This window comes from Ovis aries, chromosome 5 (genome assembly GCF_016772045.2).
Source record: "Ovis aries strain OAR_USU_Benz2616 breed Rambouillet chromosome 5, ARS-UI_Ramb_v3.0, whole genome shotgun sequence".
NCBI classification, from domain to species: domain Eukaryota; kingdom Metazoa; phylum Chordata; class Mammalia; order Artiodactyla; family Bovidae; genus Ovis; species Ovis aries.
Window position 1 is genome coordinate 20,626,765 of NC_056058.1, and position 21,961 is coordinate 20,648,725.

General features: G+C 40.0%; 1 protein-coding gene and 1 pseudogene across 20 annotated transcripts in view; one reads left to right on the forward strand and one right to left on the reverse strand.

Annotated features, from left to right (window-relative positions):
* RAPGEF6 (Rap guanine nucleotide exchange factor 6) overlaps nt 1-21,961 on the forward strand; it is a 221,058-nt gene that overhangs the window by 16,406 nt on the left and 182,691 nt on the right. For 19 of the 20 annotated variants that reach the window (XM_060415604.1, XM_042250259.1, XM_042250263.1 and 16 more), the window contains exons 2-3: nt 16,519-16,589; nt 17,934-17,990. In XM_060415604.1, the coding sequence (XP_060271587.1) occupies nt 16,519-16,589; nt 17,934-17,990 (128 nt within the window). Of the gene's footprint in view, nt 1-16,518; nt 16,590-17,933; nt 17,991-21,961 lie in introns of those variants that run through there. The other variant, XM_060415619.1, reaches the window with a different exon arrangement.
* Nucleotides 15,605-16,379, reverse strand: LOC105612696 (nucleophosmin-like; annotated as a pseudogene).

Below are 21,961 nucleotides of genomic sequence, written 5' to 3' on the forward strand. Positions count from 1 at the left end.
ACTGTCACCTAAATGAGGGAAGCTAGGAGCAAGACACAGCTGGGGGATGGACAGTCAGTTTAGCTTTGGGTACATTGCATTTGAGGTGCTGCGGGGCCACCAGGTAACAGTGTTCAGTGAGCAGTGGAAAGGGTAGGCTGTTTGTTCCTTCCATCCGTTTATTAGCTGATGTTCTGTTTGGAAGAAGCTTTCCTACTTTACACTCTCCTCCTCCTCCTGAGAACTTTGGCATGATCCAGTAGTCTTTAGGACTTCCCAGGTGGCTCAGTGGTAAAGAATCTGCCTGCCAAGCAGAAGACGCGCGTTCAGTCCCTGGGTCGGGAAGATCCCCAGTGCAGGAAATGGCAACCCTCTCCAGTATTCTTGCCTGAGAAATCCCATGCACAGAGGAGCCTGGTGGGCTACAGTCCGTAGGATTGCAAAAGAGTCAGACACAGCTCAGTAACTAAACAACAAGAAGAGTCTTTAAGTAATACCCTACTTTCTGGCCCAGAAAGTGTTCCAGGCTTTTACTTTCCTTGCCCTACTACTAGAAATTAGCCATATATCTAGAAACAGGTACCTTTTAGTAGGAAATGGCATTTAGAATCTGGTGTGAGCTTCAGGTGTGGTAAGTGTTACAGCTTTTCATTGCCATTTTGCAGAATATATTTACACCTTCATGGATGATAAAACCAATGGAATGGAATTCTATATTTAATGTATGGGCATGTTAACTTGGAGATATTGCTGAAAATCTTTCAAATAGTTTTAATAGTCTGCTGATATAATTTAACTTTTGTAATTTCATAATGAAACATAAAACGTAAGACTAATATTTGTTAACCTTTACCGTGTGTCTGTGCTACACATTTAGTAGATTTATTTTAAAAATTTATGTTTGAAAAGAAGCTGTTTACATTCCCAATTGTACAAAAAATAAATGTTAAGCAGATTATCTATTGCTATATGGTTAATAACTGATAGAGACAGGATTTGAAACACAGCTGTCTCCAACTTTTTAGCTGCACTGTTAGCTGAAGGCAACCTAAAAATAATCTGGAGAAGATCCTTCAGCATAACTTTTGATGATAGAACTGTAGCTGCAGAATATGTGTATCTTGAGTTTGAGTTTGTATTGGCCGTGGAGATCCATCCTGAGAGGGTTTCTGTTTTGTTCTTCAGCGCTTAGTCACTGGGCTGCATTGGGTCTTAGTTGTGGCACGCAGGCTCTCTGGTTGTGTCATGCGGGATCGGTAGTTTTAGGGCATGGGCTTATTAGTTGCTTCATGGCATGTGGGATCTTAGTTCCCCAACCAGAGATTGAACCCATATTTCCCGCATTGTAAGGCAGATTCTCAACCACTGGGCCACCAGAGAATCCCCTGAGAGTTTTCTTTTTAATTGCTGAGGTAATGAGTAAAATACCTTGGTTGATGAATGATTTAGATAATTGATGTTGTATTGAATGTTGTCTGTGATCACAAGCATTTCATAGGTAAGAAATTCACTAGATTTAGACTTTGAGAAATAGAAAAATTCAGACTTGCTCTAAGCATTCCAATTTGAGTTTTCCGGGTTTAGTTTTATAAACGTGTGTGGAACAGCTGAACTGAGATATACAGCTGTTGAGAGCAGCACACTGCTCGGTACAGCATTGAGGAAGGAGATAGAAGTCCCATAGCGCTTAACTAGAAGTATGTACTTAACAGAAGTGGAGACTGCAGCCATGAGATTAAAGACGCTTACTCCTTGGAGGGAAAGTTATGACCAACCTAGACAGCATATTAAAAAGCAGAGACATTACTTTGCCAGCAAAGGTCTGTCTAGTCAAGGCTATGGTTTTTCCAGTAGTCATGTATGGATGTGAGAGTTGGATGGTGAAGAAAGCTGAGCACCGAAGAATTGATGCTTTTGAACTGTGGTGTTGGAGAAGACTCTTGAGAGTCCCTTGGACTGCAAGGAGATCCAACCAGTCCATCCTAAAGGAGATCAGTCCTGGGTGTTCATTGGAAGGACTGATGTTGAGGCTGAATCTCCAATACTTTGGCCACCTGATGCAAAGAGATGAATTATTGGAAAAGACCCTCATGCTGGGAAAGATTGAGGGCAGGAGGAGAAGGGGACGACAGAGGATGAGATGGTTGGATGGCATCATCAACTCGACAGACATGGATTTGGGTGGACTCTGGGAGTTGATGATGGGCAGGGAGGCCTGGTGTGCTGCAGTTCATGGGGTCACAAAGAGTCGAACAAAACTAAGCGACTGAACTTAACAGAATTATGAATTCCTCATACATACAGAGCTACAAACATGAATTGAATATGCCATTTTACAGTGAAATTGAAAAGCCATAGAATATACCTACAGTGAATGCATTAGGTGTGGGTCGTTGAAGGGCAGCTTGTAGGATGACATTGGTCTCACCTACCTCAGCTTGTCCACCTTCACTCGCATAACTGACTGGCTGAGAGGGTATTGCTGATGTGTTTTATGACGTGCTGAGTCATCACCATTTCCTCACCTTTTTGCCCAAATGGGACTATTATTTTTATTCTCTAATCCTGAGTTGGTATTTGTTCTTCTAATTTGTGTGTGCTCAGTCCTGTCTGACTCTTTGTGACCTCATGCCCCTGGATAATTTCTTCACTACTTTGTAGTTACAGAACCAGGGTCTGATGTAGGTGTTACTGATCTGGAATGTCATAAATTCCTAGTTTTCCATCTTCTTCATGATTTCCCTTTTTGAGTTTCAGTAGAGCAACTTTGAAGTGCACAATGTAAATAACATTGCTTTAAATATAGCATTTACATTTTTATTACCAAAAAATGTCTGTAAGACTTCCAGTCTGCCTCTGTCGCGGTTGTTTTGGTATCTATAATAGCTTTTATTGATCTTGGACACACCAGCAGCCTGACAAACAATGCAGTACCTTAAGCCTGTGTCAGCAATAATTGGTGCAGAAACCACAAGAAACCCCTTTCTAAGACCAACATTACACAGTCAACAACTATAAATACTTATTGTCCCATGTAGACAAAAACCTATAACCAACCACATCATATGAGAGAATTTATCAGTTTGCTATTAAAACCATCCTTTGTTCTGAAAGATGATTTTCTGTTGTTTCATAAATGCTTAGCATCTTGTGACCCTAAAACCAGGTGCTCTGGAGGGACCAGGGTTTACTAGACATCTCAGTGCTATGTCCCTCCTCTGATAGGTTATCAGCTAGATAACCCGGAATGGCGTGTGTGCGCGTGTGTTCAATCGCTAAGTCATGTCTGACTCTCTTTTGACCCCATGGACTGTAGCCTCCAGGCTCCTCTGTCCATGGTATTTTCCAGGCAGGATTACAGGAGTGGGTTGCCATTTCCTATTTCAGGGGATCCTCCCAACCCAGGGATCGAACCCATGTCTCTTGTGGCAACTCCATTGGCAGGCAGGTTCTTTACCACTGGGCCACCTGGGAATCCCCCAGAGCGGCATAAATCCTACGAATAAACCACTTGTTCTAAACTTTAATGTGTATCAGAACCACCTGTAGGTCTCATTAAACCACAGACTGCTAGTGCCTGCCCCAGAGATTCTGATTCATTAGGTATGAAAATTCCTAATTTTTGCCAAGTTCCCAAGTGATGATGATGGTGCTACTGTAAGAGTCTTTTAGGTTGTAACTTACATGCAGAAAAACCCAGTTCTGGTCAATTTAGAGAAAAGGAATTTATTGAAAGGATAGTGGGAATGCTGGAGAAATAGACGTGGAGCTGGACAGTCATGGTCCATACTCCTTACGGCATATTTGGTAAAGACATACCGCTGCTGGCGTTGAACGCATGGATAGCGTAGCTTGCAGTGCTGAGCGTGTGCACTGTGCAGTGCACGTGTTGGCAGAGCCTCAACCACAGTCCTGCTTCTTGGTATCACTTGATTAAAAGTCTGTGATGAGTATATTTGATGGGTAGCACTTGGGTCATATGCCTGTGCCGTAGTTTTATGGAAGCTTGGAAAGGTGGAAATCTGATGTTTGCAGTTTCCACCTCATTCATGGCTTGACTTCCTTGGTAGATATTTTTGACCATATGCATTAGAAGTTGGGCTTCCCAGGTGACACAGTGGTAAAGAATCCTCCTGCCAGTGCGGGAGACCCAAGACATAGGTTTGATCCCTAGATTGGGAAGATCCCCTAGAGTAGAAAATGGCAACCCACTCCAGTATTCTTGCCTGGAAAATCCCACGGACAGAGGAACCTGATGGGCTACAGTCCATGGGATCCCGAAGAGTCGGACACGACTGTATGACTGAACACACAAACACACATTAGGCCGTTACAGAGTATTCCCTAGGGACCAAATTTAGCCTACCAGGTGTTTTGTAACTAAAGTTTTGTTGGAATGTACCCACCCCTACTCATTTACCTTTTTTTTTTTTTTTTTTTTGGTAGTTTTTATGCTGCAAAGGCAAGGTAGGTTAGTAGTAGTGACAAAAACCCTATGGCCCAGAAAACTTAGAATGTTTACCATCTGACCCTTTATAGAAAAAGTTTGCTAACTCCTGGCAGGAATAATCCTAATACTTCTCTGCAAATCCTTGCAGTCACCATTTACAGATGCCATTGGAGAACAGAATGTAAAGTGACCAAATTGTTGAAGAGAAGATTGGAGACCAATAAAGGGTGAACTTTTAGATATTTGAAGAAGGACTTGCAGAATCTAAAGTTCAGAAACTTTGTCAGCCTTTATTCAGGCAGAGAACTGGAGAACCATATGTATTAAAAAACTTGTGAATTATATTCTCACAGACTTTAAAATTGAAAAGTGAATTCCTGATTGTCAGCTACTGATGTACCATCGCCAGTGACGTACCAAAGATATCCTCTGACTTGAAAACAGGAAATTATATGACATAGTTCATTTGAGAATCTCAGAAAACTCTGGGACTCCTGGACTCTAGTCTGCCCTCATCTGGCAGATCAGGTTTTGGGACTTCTAATTTTGTTTGTCATGACATAACCTTTTGTGTTACAGTTTTGAAAACTTGTTTGCCACTAAAAGTTGTCTTGATGTCAGAAATTAACAAGCACATTTCCATGAGATAGGCATTTTGTGAGTGTCTAGCCAGGTTATGATGACTCTTAACTAAAAGGGTGGGGCCCCAGCAGCTGTGTTTGTAGTCTGTGACCACACCTACCAGCCATTGTTTTGGAAGCCCTAGCTCATGCATTAAAGCTAGGGGAAAAAATTACCTGCATTATATATATGGAGGAGGAAACAATACTGTTCTTGTTCACAGGAGATTTTATTGTATAGTAAAAAATCCAAAAGAATCTGCAAACTATCAGTTTTGTTAAGGTTTATAGTATATATCTTAAACTTACCACAACCTTCAAGTGATATTATACTGTTTCTCATATAATAAAGAACCTTACAATATTATACCTACATTTTTAGCTCCTGCCCTTTGCTATTGTGATGCATTTGACTTTTACACATGTTATAAAGCTTATAATACGTTATCATTGTTGTTGCTGTTTCTTTAAATAGCCAATTTTTTTAATAATGAAAAAGATTTATATTTGTAGTTTCCATTTCCAGTTTTTATCATTCCTTTGTATAGCTCCAGATTTCCATCTAGTATTGTTTTCCTCTTTTATGGAAATGACTTTAATTTTTGTAGAGCAGGTCTGCTGGTGATTGATTGATTCAATCTTTGTATATATGAAAAATACTTGCTTTCCTATTTGAAAGGTATGTTGACTGGAAGAGTATTCTAGATACTTTTTTTTTCTCTTGTGACTTTAAAGGTGTGTTACTACAGTATTGTGTGGATTGCATTGTTTCTGCCTAGAAGTGTTCTGTAATTCTAATTATTATTCACAGTGTGTAATTTACCTTCTTTCTCTAGCTGCTGCTTTTCTTTTTTCTGTCCTGAGTCTTTGTTGCCACACACAGGCTCTCTCTAGTTGTGGTGAGTGAGGACTGCTCTTGATTGTGGTGCATGGACTTCTCATCGCGGTGGCTTCTCTTGTTGCAGTGTACAGGCTGTAGGCACGTGGACTTTGGTAGTTGTGGCTCACGAACCCTAGAGTGCAGCCTCGGTAGTTGTGGCACTCGGGCTTAGTTGCTCTGTGGCATGTGGGATCTTCCCAGACCAGAAATCGAACCTGTGTCCCTGTGTTGGCAGGCGAATTCTTATCCACTGCACCACCAGGGATGTCCTTTACCTGCTTTTACAATTTTTGCTTTATCATTTATTAAGCAGTTCAGGTGCTTTGCTATTGTTTATTTCATATTTCTTATGCTTGAGTTTTGTTGAGCCTTATGGATGTGCAAGCTCATAGTTTTTGTCAAAGAAGGAGAACTTTCCACCATTTTTCAAATTATTTTTTTGTTCTGTTTCTTCACAGAAACTCCAGTTATACTTTTGTTGGACTGTTTGAAGTTGTTCCCTGTCTCACTGGTGCTCTGTTCAGATTTTTTTTTTTTGTCTTTTCTCCCTGTGTTTTAATTATTTATATTTATTCTTTTAAATTTAAGTATAACTGATTTACAGTATTAGTTTATACATACAACGTAGCCATTCAGTATTTTTGTAGGTTATCCTCCATTTACAGTCATTATAATATATTGGCTCTATTCCTATGCTGTACATTACATCCTTGCATCTTCTTTGTTTTATACTTAGTAGTTTGCACTTCTTAGTCATCTACTAGCCCTATTTTGCCTCTCTCCCCACCAGTAATAACTGTTTGTTCTCTATATCTGTGAGTCTGTTTCTGTTTTGTTATATGTATTCATAAGTTTTATTTTTTAGATTCCACATGTAAATGATAATATATGATATTTGTCTTTTTCTGTATGATTTATTTCACTAGGCATAATACCATCTATGTTCTTTAAAATGGCAAAGTTTCACTCCTTTCATGGTTGAGCAGTATTCCATTGTGTGTATATGTGTGTGTACACACATTCACTTACCACATCTTTATTCAACTGTTGATGGACACTTAGTTGCTTCAGTATCTTGGCTATTGTATGTAAATAATAGTGCTATAAACATTGGGTGCATGTATCTCTTTGAGTTAGTGTTTTCATTTTCTTCAGATGTATACTTGGGAGTGGAATTGCGGGATCATATGGTAGCTCTATTTTTCTTTTTTTGAGGGAACTCCATATTGTTTTTCATAGTGAAAGTCGCTCATTTGTGTCTGACTCTTTGCAACCCCATGGACTATATATAGAGTCCATAGAATTCTCCAGGCCAGAATAATGCAGTGGGTAGCCTTTCCCTTCTCCAGGGGATCTTCCTAACCGAGGGATCCAACCCAGGTCTCCTGTATTGCAGGTGGATTCTTTACCTGCTGAGCCACAGGGGAAGCCCAAGAATTCTGGAGTGGGTCGCCTATCCCTTCTCCAGCAGATCTTCCTGACCGAGGAATTGAACCAGGTTCTCTAGCATTGCAGATGGATTTTTTACCAACTGAGCTATCAGGGAAGCCCTATGATAGTTTTCCGTAATGGCTGCACTAATTTATATTCCCTTTCCTTGCTAGGACTCTTATTCCCACATTCTTGCCAGCATTTGTTATTTGTGATATTTCTGGTGATAGCCATTCTGACAGAACTGAGGTAGTGTTTAATTGCGGTTTGATGTGCATTTCTCTGCTGGATTAGTGATGTTGTGCATCTCGTCATATGCCTATTGGCCACCTGTATATCTTCTTTGGAAAAATGTCTTACATATCTTCTGTCCATTTTCTGAGTTTTAATTCTCTGATAATTAATTATATAAGCTATTTATATATTTAGGATATTAAGTCCTTGTCAGTCATATCATTTGTAAATATTTTCTCTCATTGAGCAGTTGATTGTTTTTGTTTCATGGATGGTTTCCTTTGTTGTGCGAAAGCTCTTACCTTTAGATGGTCATACAGAGTGAGCTAAGTCAGACAGAGAAGGAGAAACATTATATCACATCCCCTATAGGTGAAATCTCAAAAGAAATTGTCCAAATGAATTTGCAAAACAGGAAGAGCCTTACAGACTTAGAGAATGAATTTATGGTTTGGGTGGGGAAAGGATGAGGGAAGGGATAGTTCGGAGTTTGGGATGCACATGTACACTGTGTTTGAAATGAATAACCAACAAGGACCTACTGTGTAGCACATGGAACTCTGCTCAGTGTTATGTGGCAGCCTGGATGGGAGGGGAGTTTGGGGGAGAATGGATACATTTATATGTATGACTGAGTCCCTTCCCTGTTCACCAGAAACTATTACAACATTGTTAATCGGCTATACTCCAACATAAAAGAGAAAGTTTTTTTTATTAACTCTTAATGATGGCATCACCGACTCGATGGACATGAGTCTGAGTGAACTCCGGGAGTTGGTGATGGACAGGGAGGCCTGGTGTGCTGCGATTCATGGGGTTGCAAAGAGTCGGACACGACTGAGTGACTGAACTGAATGTTTAATTAGGTCTTATGTATTTTTGCTTTGGTTTTCGTTGCCGTAGGAGACAGATACAAAAGAATTATTGCTTTGATTTACAGAGAGTTCTGTAGTCAGTGTTCTGCCTATATTCTCTTCTAGGAGTTTATGGTTTCAGATTTTACATTTAGGTCTTCAGTCCATTTTGAGTTTTCTTTGTATATGGTTTGAGGAAATGTTTTAATTTCATTCTTTTACATGTAGCTGTCCAGTTTTCCCAGCACAGTTTATTGCAGAGAGTGTCTTTTTCCTGATTGTATGTTCTTGCTCCCTTTGACTTAGATTAATTGACTATAGGTGTATGGGTTTACTTTTGGGTTCTCTAACCCAGAAATTCGGTTCTATTTCCTTGATCTATTGTGTCTTTTTTTTGGAGCCAGTACCATACTGTTTTGATTATTGTTACTTTGTAGTATAGTTTGAAATTAGGGAACATGATACCTCAAGTTTTGTTCTTTTTTCTCAAGATTGCTTTGGCTATTCAGGTTCTTTTGCAGTTCATATAAATTTTAGGATTATTTTTTCTAGTTCTGTGAAGAATATCATGGTTATTTTGATAGGGTCTGCATTAAGTCTGTAGATTGTTTTGGGTAGTATGGACATTTTAACAATATTAGTTCTTCAGTCCATGAGCACAAAACATCTTTCCATTTCTTTTTATTGTCTTCAGTGTCCTTTATCAGTGTTTTATGATTTTGAATGTATGGGCCTTTCACCTCCTTGGTTAAGTTTATTCCTAGGTATTTTATTCTTTTCATGCAGTTTCAAATGTGATTGTTTACCTTGTTTTTTCTTTGTAGTAGTTCATTATTAGTGTATAGAAAAGCAACAGGTTTCTATATGTTAATCTTGTATCTTGCAACTTTACTGAATTCATTGTTCTAACAGTTTTTTGATGGAATCTTTATAGAGTTTTCTAAAGTATGATGCCATCTGCAGATAGGGACAGTTTTTCTTCTCTTCCAGTTTAGTCTTATATTTCTTTTTTCTTGTCTGGTTGCTGTGCCTAGGACTTGCAATACTATGTTAAATAGAAGGACCAAGGGTGGAAATCCTTTTTCCCAAGTTTCCAAGGTACTGAAGCAGAAGTGCTTAAGGTTAGGTCTGAGCTGGTTCTGTTTTCTCTAAGCATGTCTCCTCATCCCTCCCAACTTTGGCATTTTCACCCCAGAGGGTAGCAGTGTTGAAGCACAAGGGGCCAGAGTGGGCAGTCAGTGTAGGTCCAGGTGCATGCTGGGGCAGTCCCAGCACCCTGGAGTTCAGGCGGCTTCTGACCTTCTGTCCCCACAAACGCCAGTAGTGACTCCCTTCACCCCATTCAGATGCAGTGCTGGGTCTGAACTGACTCTGTCACAGTGACTTAATCTCCTTGACAGTGTCAGCCTTTGCCCTAGTGGGGAGCTGTGCTGTGGAGCAAGAGGGGCTGAAATTGCCCCCAGCATGGGCCAGGGTATACTCTGGGATCGATGTAGGAAGCCAGCTGGAGTCTCTGACATTTTCATTTGCTTTCTCCATCTTGTTTTGAGAGCAAGCAAGCAAGCATGTGCATGCTCTTCACTAGCAGAGTCTAGATTTCTCGCAGCACCCCCTGCTAGTCCCACTGGTCTTCTAGCCAGCCATGTGGACTTATCTGTCTGGTGCTGGACCCCAGCGCTAGGTTTCCCAGTTTGTGTTTCAGGTCTTGACCTGATTCTTCCCTTCTTACCTGACTTCATGTGTATCTTTCTTTACAGCCTTGGTTGTATGAGCCTTTCTACCAGTCTCCAGTTTGTTTTCAGTGAGAATTGTTCCCCATGTAAATAGATATTTTTGATGTGTTCGTTGGGGGAGGTGAGTTCAGACTCCTCCTAAAATCTGCCATTTTGATTTCCTTCCCCTTGGTTTTTAAATTTTATTTTATTTTGCCTGCACTGGGTCTTTGTTGCTGCCCTTGGGCCTTCTCTAGTTGGGGCGTGTGGGGCCTACTCTAGCTGTGGTGCACGGGCTGCTTGTTGCAGAGCACTGGCTCTGGGGTGCACAAGCTTCAGTAGCTGCAGCTCACAGGCTCTAAAGCGTGAGCTCAGTAATTGTGGCTCAGTAGTTGCTCCGTGGCATGTGAAATCTTCAGGGCCAGGGACTGAACCCATCTGCCTTGCTTTGGCAGGCAGATTCTTAATCACTGGACCACCAGGGAAGTCCTGGAGTTTTTTTTAATACCCCTTCTTATATGGTTGATCTTTTCTATATTTTCCTGAACATAAGGAGTATAGTTTTAATAAGTTTTTAAATGTCTTTTTGTATGAATTCTGTTGTTTGATAATTACCAAGTTGATTTTGTTTTTTTTTTTCTCATTATGGGTCATTTTTCCTGTTTCTTTGCATGCCTGATGATCTTTGATGGACTACCAGAGATTGTGAAGTTTACTTTTTTATGTGCTAGGTATTTTTTATTTCTTGTAAATATTTTTCTGGGGCAGAGTTAAGTACTTTGGAAATTCTTTGACTCTTTTGGGGCTGTTTTTTTGAACTATGCTGTGTAGCACCAGAGTAGCATTTAATGAGGCATTAATTTTGCCCCAATACTGAATCCAAAGGCTCCTGAGTATTCTACTAAATGTGTTCTGAATTATGAGATTTTTTTCAGTCTCCCCGGTGGGAGTAGCAACTCTTCTGGTTCCAGTGTGAATTTTGGGTATTGTTCCTCTAATCCAGGAAATTTCAACCTGAGAACTATTGTTTTGGTGCAGAGAATTCTTTATTCTAAGGCTTTGTCTTGGGCATCACAGGATATTTAGCAGCACCTCTGGCTTATGGTCAGTGGATGCTAGGAGCACTTCCCCTACCCCTTCAAAAATGATGACAGTCCCAAATGTCTCCAGACATAACTGTCACCCAAGGAGCAAAATCAGTCTTGATTGAGGACCGCTATTCTAATCCCTTAAGGTGATTCTTTCCCTGAATTCAGAAATTTCTTCCTGTCCTTAAAATGGTTGGTACTCAACCTAAGACTCAAGTGAAACCCTCTGGAAGTTTGCAGAACATTCTTTTTTTCTGTACAGTATGCACTTCCTCTATCCTGCTCTGCAAACTTCAGCTGCATTCTCCTCCCTGGTGGCCAGGTAATCCTCAAGATGTGCTCAGTCACTTCAGTCATGTCTGACTCTTTGTGACCCTATGGATTGTAGCCTGCCAGGCCCCTCTCTCCGTGGGTTTCTACAGGCAGGAATACTGGAGTGGGTTGCCCTGCCCTCCTCCATGGGATCTTCCCGACCCAGGGATCGAACCCAGGTCTCCCATATTGCAGGCAGAGTCTTTACCACTCAGCCACTGGGAATCCCTCTTCTCAAGACACCACCAAGCATTTTTTTCCCCTCTCTTGAAGTGTCACTGTCTTTTTTTCTGTTTTTTAAATTGATGTCTTTATCTCTTGAAAAATGTTGTTTTATTTATTTATTATGACTTTTTGTTGTTTTAGGTGGAAGGTAAGTCCAGCCCCTTTTTTTCCACCTTGAATGAAAGCTTAAGTCTCGTCAGTTTGTGTTTCACTTTGGAGGGATGTCTTGTAATGCTCTTGACCACTGCACCCCTGAGACATTAAAGTTGCAGGTCTTGGAGCCCTCATAGAATTAATATCTCACTTTCTGGAGTTGAGTGTGTTCTCCAAGACTCCACAATACCAGGTACCTCTTGCTTATTTTCTTGTTGGTTCTGTCCAGTGAGCAAAATATGTATATGTGTCAGGTGGTCTAGATGTTTTCAGGTTATATTACGACAGAAACTTGAGAAAGTTAAAATAGCCCGTAGGCAAAACTGTAAATTAATATGGTTCTACACAGTTGCTGTTTTTTGTACTTTTTACTTTACTAACTGGAATGGAAAAGAATACATTGACCAAATCAACACCCGAAGCTTAATTAAATAGTTCCTTCAACAGTATTATGTTTGGGACTTGCAGTTGTGCCCAGGGCTTAAATTTGGTTAAGTGTCTGGCAGTCTGTAGTCAGTTTTTAGGATCTATCTGCTTTTTGCAGATTATGCATGGGAAGTACCGGCACCCTGCATACTTTAAAGTCTTTACTGGTGGCATTAGTCTTTGCTTCTTTGCCCCTTTGGATAAGCAATATTGTCTTTTATTTACTGTCTTGTTCTGGGGAATGGCGCAGTTTCAGAGGGCTTCCCAGGTGGTGCTCGTGGTAAAGAACTCACCTGCCAGTGCAGGTAGACCTAAGAGAGAGAGGTTTGATCCCTGGTAGGGATGATCCCCTGGATGAGGGCACAGCAGTGCACTCCAGTACTCTTGTCTGGAGAATCCCACAGCCAGAGGAACCCCGCGGGCTACAGTCCATAGGGTCTCACACAGAGCTGTAAATGACTGAAGCGACTTCTTAGCATGCATGCACACAGAGGGTCTACTTAGCCCTTTCCACCATGACAGCTTTTACTCATAGGATCCTTTGTGAGGGTTATTCTAACTGCCAGTTGTATAAATCTAGTTATAAACTTTGGGAGTGGAGAGAGACTATTAGGGTGGGTCTGCAGGCTCAGTGAGAGCTCACTGTGAACCAGACTTTTGCCAGTACTCTGCTTATTATCCCAACTCAGAAGGTTTTGGCTGGGAGGTTATTTCTTTTGCCCCGTAGAACCTTGACTTTGATCATTCTCTTAGTTCCATTCAGCTGGTCTGGTCTCAGAAAAAATCACATATTTGGTACTTTGGTGCTGTTCCATTGGCCTTTTTCTCTCAGTGAGGCTATTTTGGGCTTCCTCACAGTGTTGATGGTCTCAGGATATTTGAATCTTAGAAGTTACACAACCTCATTTCTACCACATTCTTTGAATCAGAACAAATTACAGGACCAAACTCAGATCCGTGGGGAGGGTGCCTAGTTGTCAGTTTTGATGAGGGGGTGACAAAGTCTGATTGCAAAAGAGCATATGTGATAAGATGTCATTGTAGCCCTCTTTGAAAAGTACAGTTTATCATATCACTGCTCCATCTGCTGTCTTATAGAATTTTATAGACCTTATTTAGGTCTATAGACTAATTTGTTAGCTTCCTCTTTTAATCTGTTCATGTCTCTTTTTTAAAAAAATATACTTAAAAATCTTTTTCACTCTTATTTTGCTAAGGGTTTAACAGCGATATGCGTAGTCATGGAATCCATCATGGTTAATTGGCAGTTGTAATCTTTGGAATCAGAGATTATTGCTTTTTTCCTTAGGACTTCTTGTTGTCTTAGTTGCATGTTTTCTTAGTTGGGAAAAAAGCGGTTGTGTCTTCTTTTTCTTCTTTGTCATCTGATAATTCTTGGATAGTTACATGTCAGTAAGAGGGAGGGTGGTGTTTGGGAGCAGTCTGCCTTGGTATAAAGATATTACTCCTTGTAAGAAAATAAGGAAGTACATTTTTTTCTAAGGAATTTAAGCTTATTTGTAATTGCTGTGCACTAGCATTCTGTAGTAAAATCCTGTGTTCCGTCAGGAATATTCCCTGCTTCTACATTTTCCTTTTGCTATGCCACTGCACTTAGAAGTTATACTGTACCTCTGTATTAACCTGGATTTATTAATATCTAATTGTCTGAATAAGGGCTAGAGACACATTTCCCAGTTCTTTCAGAGAGGAAAAGAACATGACTGAGCAACTAACCCTTCACTTGACTAATAACGCTGTGTCGTGTGTGCGTGCATGCTTAGTTGGGTCCAACTCTTTGTGACCCCCATGGACTGGCCCGTCAGGCTCCTCTGTGGGATTTTCCAGGCAAGAATAGTGGAGTGGGTTGCCATTTCCTATTCCAGGGGATCCTCCCCACCTGGGATTGAACCCACATCTTTTGCATTTGCTGCATTTCCTGCATTGGCAGGCAGGTTCTTGACCAATGCCCCACCTGGTAAGCCCCTTCAGTCTGTTTGAAAGAGACTTTTTTTTTTTAAGAAAGCCATATTTTAAGAGGAGTAAGAACAAGCAGAGTCATCTCCACAGAGGAGATCAGTTAGGATGCTTAAAGATCTGGAACCTGCATATACTGAGACTGTGTTATCTGGAGGTTAAAAAAAAAAAAAAAGATTTAAGAGGATGGGACAACTTTTCGAATGTTTGAAGGTCACTAAAGAAGAGAGATGACATACGTTTCAAAGTGAAATAGACCTTGGTATGAAATAGTGAATTTTTGATTTCTGGCATTGTTTGTCAACCATGCTGAGGAGGGGTTCCTGTATGAGTTGAGGGAATTCTCAACCTTTTCAGATCTGTTGTTATTCAGAGATTTTTGTGACTCTTCCATGGTAACAATTGTGTCATAAGTGGTTGTAGCTTACATAATTGTGGGATATCATTATATATATATATATATATATATATATATATATGTATATATATAGGGGCTTCCCTGGTGGCTCAGAGGTTAAAGCGTCTGCCTCCAATGCGGGAGACCCGGGTTTGATCCCTGGGTTGGGAAGATCCCCTGGAGAAGGAAATGGTAACCCACTCCAGTATTCTTGCCTGGAGAATCCCATGGACAGACAAGCTTGGTAGGCTACAGTCCACGGGGTCGCAAAAAGTTGGACACGACTGAGCGACTTCACTGTTCACTGGGTGAATGGGTGTGTGTGTGTATATATATATGTATATAGGGCTTCCCTGGTGGCTCAGATGGTAAAGTGTCTACCTGTAATGTGGGAGATCTGGGTTTGATCCCCGGGTTGGGAAGATCCCCTGGGCAAGGAAATGGCACCCCACTCCAGTACTCTTACCTGGAAAATTCCATGGATGGAGGAGCCTGGTAGGCTACAGTCCATGGGCTTGCAAAGAGTCGGACATGACTGAGCGACTTCTTTTCTTTCTATTATATTTTTAACTTTTTGATTAAATACTTATTGAGCAGCTAGGGAAATGCAAAGGTGATTAAAACGTGGTCAGAAGTGAGGCAGGTGCACAGATAATAGAAAGCAAAGTGTAAGGCTCACTGAATCACAGCAGTCAGAAGAGCCTTAGGCGACCAAGAAATTGCTTCCAGCTTGGAAGGGAGCGTGGTTGGGTGGCCGATCAGGAAAGGGGATTGAGATGAAAATAGAAGACTTCAGTCTGGATTGTTGTTGGTACTCAGTTCAGACTATGTTTGTCTTTCTTTTTCCTCTCTCCCCATCTTTGGGTTTAATTTACCAGTACTGCCCAAGATTGTTCACTTGCTTGCATTTTTGCTTTAATGTCTTCTACAGAGCTAGGTCCTTTCAGTGTTTTAGAATTTTTTCTCTCTCTCTTTTTTTTTTTTGTTGTTGTTTTTGAAGGGTTCTTGACCTTTTAATCTTGGTGTTGACGGTTTTGAGTCTTTTCCATTCTGGTTTAATTTTTGTGCATTTTGGGATGGAATATTTCATACAGATGTCTTTACTGGAGCCTTTTCTTCAGCTTCCTCATCAAAGTTGTCAACCATCACCATCTTCATCATCATCTTCATCAGCAGCAAACTTTACTTTTTTGTGGGGAACCTTGCTACCACTTCCAGGGGCAGAGCGCCTTCCAGATATACTTAGAGTTTCACATCCTCCTCCTCTTCATCTTCTGACTGCATCTTCCTCCATAGCTACTAAGTGCTGTCCACTAATATGCACAGGCCCTGAACCACACTTCAACTGTAAGACCACAGGTGGTGTTATTTCAAAGCCCCCAAGGGAAACCTTTGACTATATAGACATTTTCAAAGTTGCCAGTGTTACTTTAATTGGACTGCCTTCATGATTCATTGCCTCTTCTTCAGCACTGTGCAGTCATCCTTTGCACCAGCCCCTAAACTGACCATTCTTAAAGATAACTGGTGCTCATTTTCATCATTATCCACCTTAAAGTGATAGTCTTTGTCAGCCTTTAGTTCACAACCAAAAAGATAGTTCTGGGCCTCAAGGGGTTCATGTCCATGGGTTGGAGGCATGCACTTAGGTGGGAGAGAAGCCAGGTGGAAATAAACAACTACTGTTGAGGAAAACAGCCACACAGGCCAGAATCACACCAGGGAAAATATTTTTAGCAGTATTCAAAGTTACTAATCTAAAATCTTCTCTGTTTTACAGGACTTAAATACTATTTATTCTTATCTTCATGGAATGGAAATATTATCAAATCTCAGGGAACATCAGCTTCGGTAAGTGTGATGCTCTGAGAGCATGTGCTAAGAGGTTTATTCAAATGAGTTCAGATAGATAGTTGCAGGGGCCAAATCATTTAGGGGCTTTTTATAGGCTATGCATAGCAATTGGCCCTTCTCATTCCAGTTTTTCTTAGTCAGGGGACCTTGAGCAAGTCTTAACATCTAAGCTATAGTTTAGTCTTCCATAAAATAGGGATAAAAAGATTAACTTTGTTACAACATTTTGAGGATTAAATGAGAATATTTAAAGCAACGTACAGTGCTCAGTCTGTGCTATCTAGAGAAAACAGAACTGTTTTCTTTTTGTACTTTGTATTGATATTTATTATATAAAATGCTTAAGATGGACTTGGTATGATGTGGTATTTTATTAAAGTAGAAGGAGCGAGACTCTCGATTGGGTATAAGCTCCTGTGGACAGTACCCATGAACTTTCTGAACCTCATTTTTCTGTTCTATAAAATGAGTTCACTCTCTTGCCACCTTGTATCATTGTGATTATATTTGTAAAAGCACTTTTGAGTGCTGTAAGTACTAACTGTTGTAACTTTGCATAAATTTTGATTAAACTGTGTTTTCTTTCCAATGGTGAGCTCAACCATAACTTTTCTGGCTGTTCTTTAAGTTTCTGACTATGGACCAAATTGCTAAAATATGACTGTTTAGGATTTATTATTTTCTGTTTTCTGTGTAACATTATTCAGATGTTCAGTTCAGTTCAGTCGCTCAGTCGTGTCCGACTCTTTGCGACCCCATGAATCGCAGCACACCAGGCCTCCCTGTCCATCATCAGTTCCCGGAGTTCACTCAAACTCCCATCCATCGAGTTGGTGATGCCACCCAGCCATCTCATCCTCTGTTGTCCCCTTCTCCTCCTGCCCCCAATCCCTCCCAGCATCAGAGTCTTTTCCATTGAGTCAGCTCTTTGCATGAGGTGGCCACAGTACTGGAGTTTCAGCTTTAGCATCATTCCTTCCAAAGAACTCCCAGGGCTGATCTCCTTCAGAATGGACTTGTTGGATCTCCTTGCAATCCAAGGGACTCTCAAGAGTCTTCTCCAACACCACAGTTGAAAAGCATCAATTCAGATGTTAGTATATGTCAAATAAGTGTATCAAGAAGAAAGAAGAAAATTGAAAACTAGAATGTTAGTAATAGAGTATTTTTAAATGTAAGCAAATTTGTATTTATTAAACAGATTTGTATGTGTGTGATGTTTATATTTTTAAACTCTAGTGAAAAACTCAGTGGTAGATCTGATAACTTTCTGTTGTGGTAGCTGTTAATTATTAAAACAATTTAAGATAATTTAAAAATTTTTTGCTTTTTAAAAAATAGATTGATGTCTACAAGAGCACGCTATGAGAGATACAGTGGCAATCAAGTTCTTTTTTGGTAAGTATTTTGGAGAAGGAAATGGCAACCCGCTCCAGTACTCTTGCCTGGAAAATCCCATGGACAGAGGAGCCTGGTGGGCTACAGTCCATGGGGTCGCAAAGAGTTGGACACGACGGAGCGACTTAACTTCACTTCTTAATTAACTTAACAGTGTTTCAACTTTGGACTATTAGCGGGGAAACTCATTTGATTCTGAAAGTTTCTGTGGAAGAGATTGAAATACATTCCTGAACTGTGAAATATAACATACAGAGAGCTCAGGGAAGAAGTAAGTGCAATAAAGTTCAATAAGCAACACACTACTATGTGTGGCTACTGTGCAGTGAGTGCACAGCACATGCGAGCTTTGCACGGGGCTCAGGCAGCCATCTTGGGAAGATAGTCTAGCTCTGATGGCTGTCACCTTACGTTAGTTTTGTCTCTGAATTTCATACAAAAATTCATATAAAATTTCACACAAAACCTTTTGGTCAGGCTTTATATACTTCACACATGTCGATTCTTCCATGTTTTTGCATTTGTTCTTTTTCAGTGCTTTACAGTATACAATTATGTGAAAACAATAATTTAACTTTCCCACTACTAATAAATATTTGGATTGTTTACAGTATTTTTCCTATCATAAATAGTAAGTTTCTATGAATATTTTGTTCATGTCTTCCTGTACCCTTATGTACTCATTCCTTTGGGGAATATTCTTAGGAATAAGCATTGGAAATACATGTGCTCAAATTTAGAAGATTCTAGTGAATTAGAATCTAAAATATATATTTCATTTTGTTATCTCATCGTGATTTTATTTTTTGTTTTCCTGCTCAATGATGGTGAATGATTTTCCTATTCTTATAGTCTATTTGGATAGCTATTTTCTGAAATCTTGATTCATGTTTTTGAATTTTTTAATTGGGCTATCTTATTTCTATCAGTTTGTATAAAATTTTTATGAATGCTATATCTAAGTCCTTTGTTGGGTGCACAAGTTGCAAATGTCTTCTTCCATTGTGTGGCTTGCTTTTTTTATTCCATTAACGGCGTCTTTTGAAGAAAAGAGATTCTTTGTTTTTTCCCATGTGATTAGTGCATCTCATGTCCTATTTAAAAAAAACAAAATCTTTACGTTCCTCAGATTATGAAGATAATTCTTCTCTGTTTTTCTTCCATAGTTTTTGGCAGCAGGGACCTCTTTTACTTTAGGTATGCAGCTGATTTGTTGCTGTTGTTCAGTCACTAAGTTGTATCCAACTCTTTGCAACTCCATTGCCTGCAGCACGCTGGGCTCCTCTGTCCCGCACTGTCTTCTGGAGTCTGTTCAAATTCATGTCCATTGAGTCAGTAATGCTATCTAACCATCTCATCTAATGCCATGCCCTTCTCTTTTTGCCTTCGGTCTTTCCTAGCATCTGGGTCTTTCCCAATGAGTTGGCTGTTCGCATCAGGTGGCCACAGTATTGGAACTTTATCATAAGTCCATCCAGTGAATATTGAGAGTTGATTTGTTTTAGGATTGATTGGTTTGATCTCCTTGCAGTCCAAGGGACCCTCAAGAGTCTTCTCCAGCACTACCAAGTCAAAAGCATCAATTTTTCACTGCTCAGCCTTCTTGATGGTCCAGCTCTCACGTCCATATTTGACTACTGGAAAAACCATCTTTGGCTGTATGGACCTTTGTCAGCAAAGGGATGTCTGTGCTTTTTAATATGCTGTCTAGGTTTGTCATGGCTTTCCTTACAAGGAGCAAGGATCTTTTAATTTCATGGCTGTAGTCATGGTCTGCAGTGATCTTGGAGCCCAAGAAAATGAAGTCTGTCACTGCTTTCACTTTTCCTCTTCTGTTTGCCATGAAGTGATGGGACTTCTTAGTTTTTTTGTCATCATCTTAGTTTTTCGAATGTTGAGTTTTAAGGCAGCTTTTTCACTCTTCTCTTTTCACCCTCATTAATAGGCTCTTTAGTTCTTCTTCACTTTCTGACATTAGAGTGGTATCATCTGTATATCTGAGGTTGTTGATGTGTCTCCTGGCTATCTTGATTCCAGCTTGTGACAGTCTTGATACTAGTTGTGATTCCTCCAGCCCGTCATTTCCCGTGATGTACTCTGCATATAAGTTAAATAAGCAGAGTGACAATATGTGGCCTTCTCATACTCTTTTCCCAGTTTTGAACCAGTCCTTTGTTCCATGTCCAGTTCTAACTGTTGCTTCTTGACCTGCATACACGTTTCTCAGGAGGCAGGTAAAATGGTCTGGTACTTCCATCTTTTTAAGAATTTTCCACAGTTCGTTGTGACCCACATAGTCAAAGCCTTTTAGCATAGTCAATTAAGTAGAAATAGGTGTTTTTCTGGAATTCCATTGCTTTCTCTGTGGTCTAGCAAATGTTGACAGTTTGACTTCTGGTTCCTCTGCCTTTTCTGGTATTGAATGCAGTGTTTCATTGCACATTGCATTTATCATTATTTCTAAGTATTTTCTGGATTCATATGGATTTTTATAGTTTTATTTGTTCAGTTGTTGATTCATTAACTTATTAGTAAATGTTTATTTATATTATGCTTAGGCTGGTATAAAATGGTGAAAAGATATGAGATTTGTCCTTAGAGTCTAACATGTAATGGAGGAGAAAAAGTTCATTAAAATAACTACACATATATAAGAGCTATCAAGGAAAAGTATAGATTTATAGATAAATGGAACAGAATTGAGAGCCCCAAAATAACCTCCTATATTTATAAATAGTCTCTGCTTTTTTTTTTAAATGGACCTCTAGCTACCTAGCTAGTTATATGCACACAATGTGGGTATAACACAACTGAGTATTAAAAAGGAACCACCAGTGAACAGTTTTTGATGAAGGTACTAAAGCATTTCAGTTGGGAAGGCACAGTTTTTTCAATAAATGGTACAGAGTATTTACATACAGAAAGTTAATCTGAGATACCACTTTAAACCCAGTAGAATAGCTACAGTTGCAGGGGTTCAAAATGAGTAAAAGGGATCATATATATGGTAATAGGTGGAAAGTAAACTTGTGATGGTGAGCATGCTGTAGGATATACAGAAATAGAAACACACAGTGCTATAAACCAATATCACTGTGTGTTTCTGTGATGGTGAGCATGCTATAGGATATACAGAAATAGAAACACACAGTGCTATAAACCAATATTCACGCGCTAGTAAAGTAATGCTCAAAATTCTCCAAGCCAGGCTTCAGCAATACGTGAACCGTGAACTTCCTGATGTTCAAACTGGTTTTAGAAAAGGCAGAGGAACCAGAGATCAAATTGCCAACATCCACTGGATAATGGAAAAAGCAAGAGAGTTCCAGAAAAACATCTATTTCTGCTTTCTTGACTATACCAAAGCCTTTGACTGTGTGGATCACAATAAACTGTGGAAAATTCTGAAAGAGATGGGAATACTAGACCACCTGACCTGCCTCTTGAGAAATCTGTATGCAGGTCAGGAAGCAACAGTTAGAACTGGACATGGAACAACAGACTGGTTCCAAATAGGAAAAGGAGTATGTCAAGGCTGTATATTGTCACCCTGTTTGTTTAACTTCTATGCAGAGTACATCATGAGAAACGCTGGGCTGGAAGAAGCACAAGCTGGAATCAAGATTGCCGAGAGAAATCTCAATAACCTCAGATATGCAGATGACACCGCCCTAATGGCAGAAAGTGAAGAGGAGATAAAAAGCCTCTTGATGAAAGTGAAAGTGGAGAGTGAAAAAGTTGGCTTAAAGCTCAACATTCAGAAAACAAAGATCATGGCATCGAGTCCCATCACTTCATGGGAAATAGATGGGAAACAGTAGAAACAGTGTCAGACTTTAATTTTTGGTGCTCCAAAATCACTACAGATGGTGACTGCAGCCATGAAATTAAAAGACACTTACTCCTTGGAAGAAAAGTTATGACCAACCTAGATGGCATATTCAAAAGCAGAGACATTACTTTTCTAACTA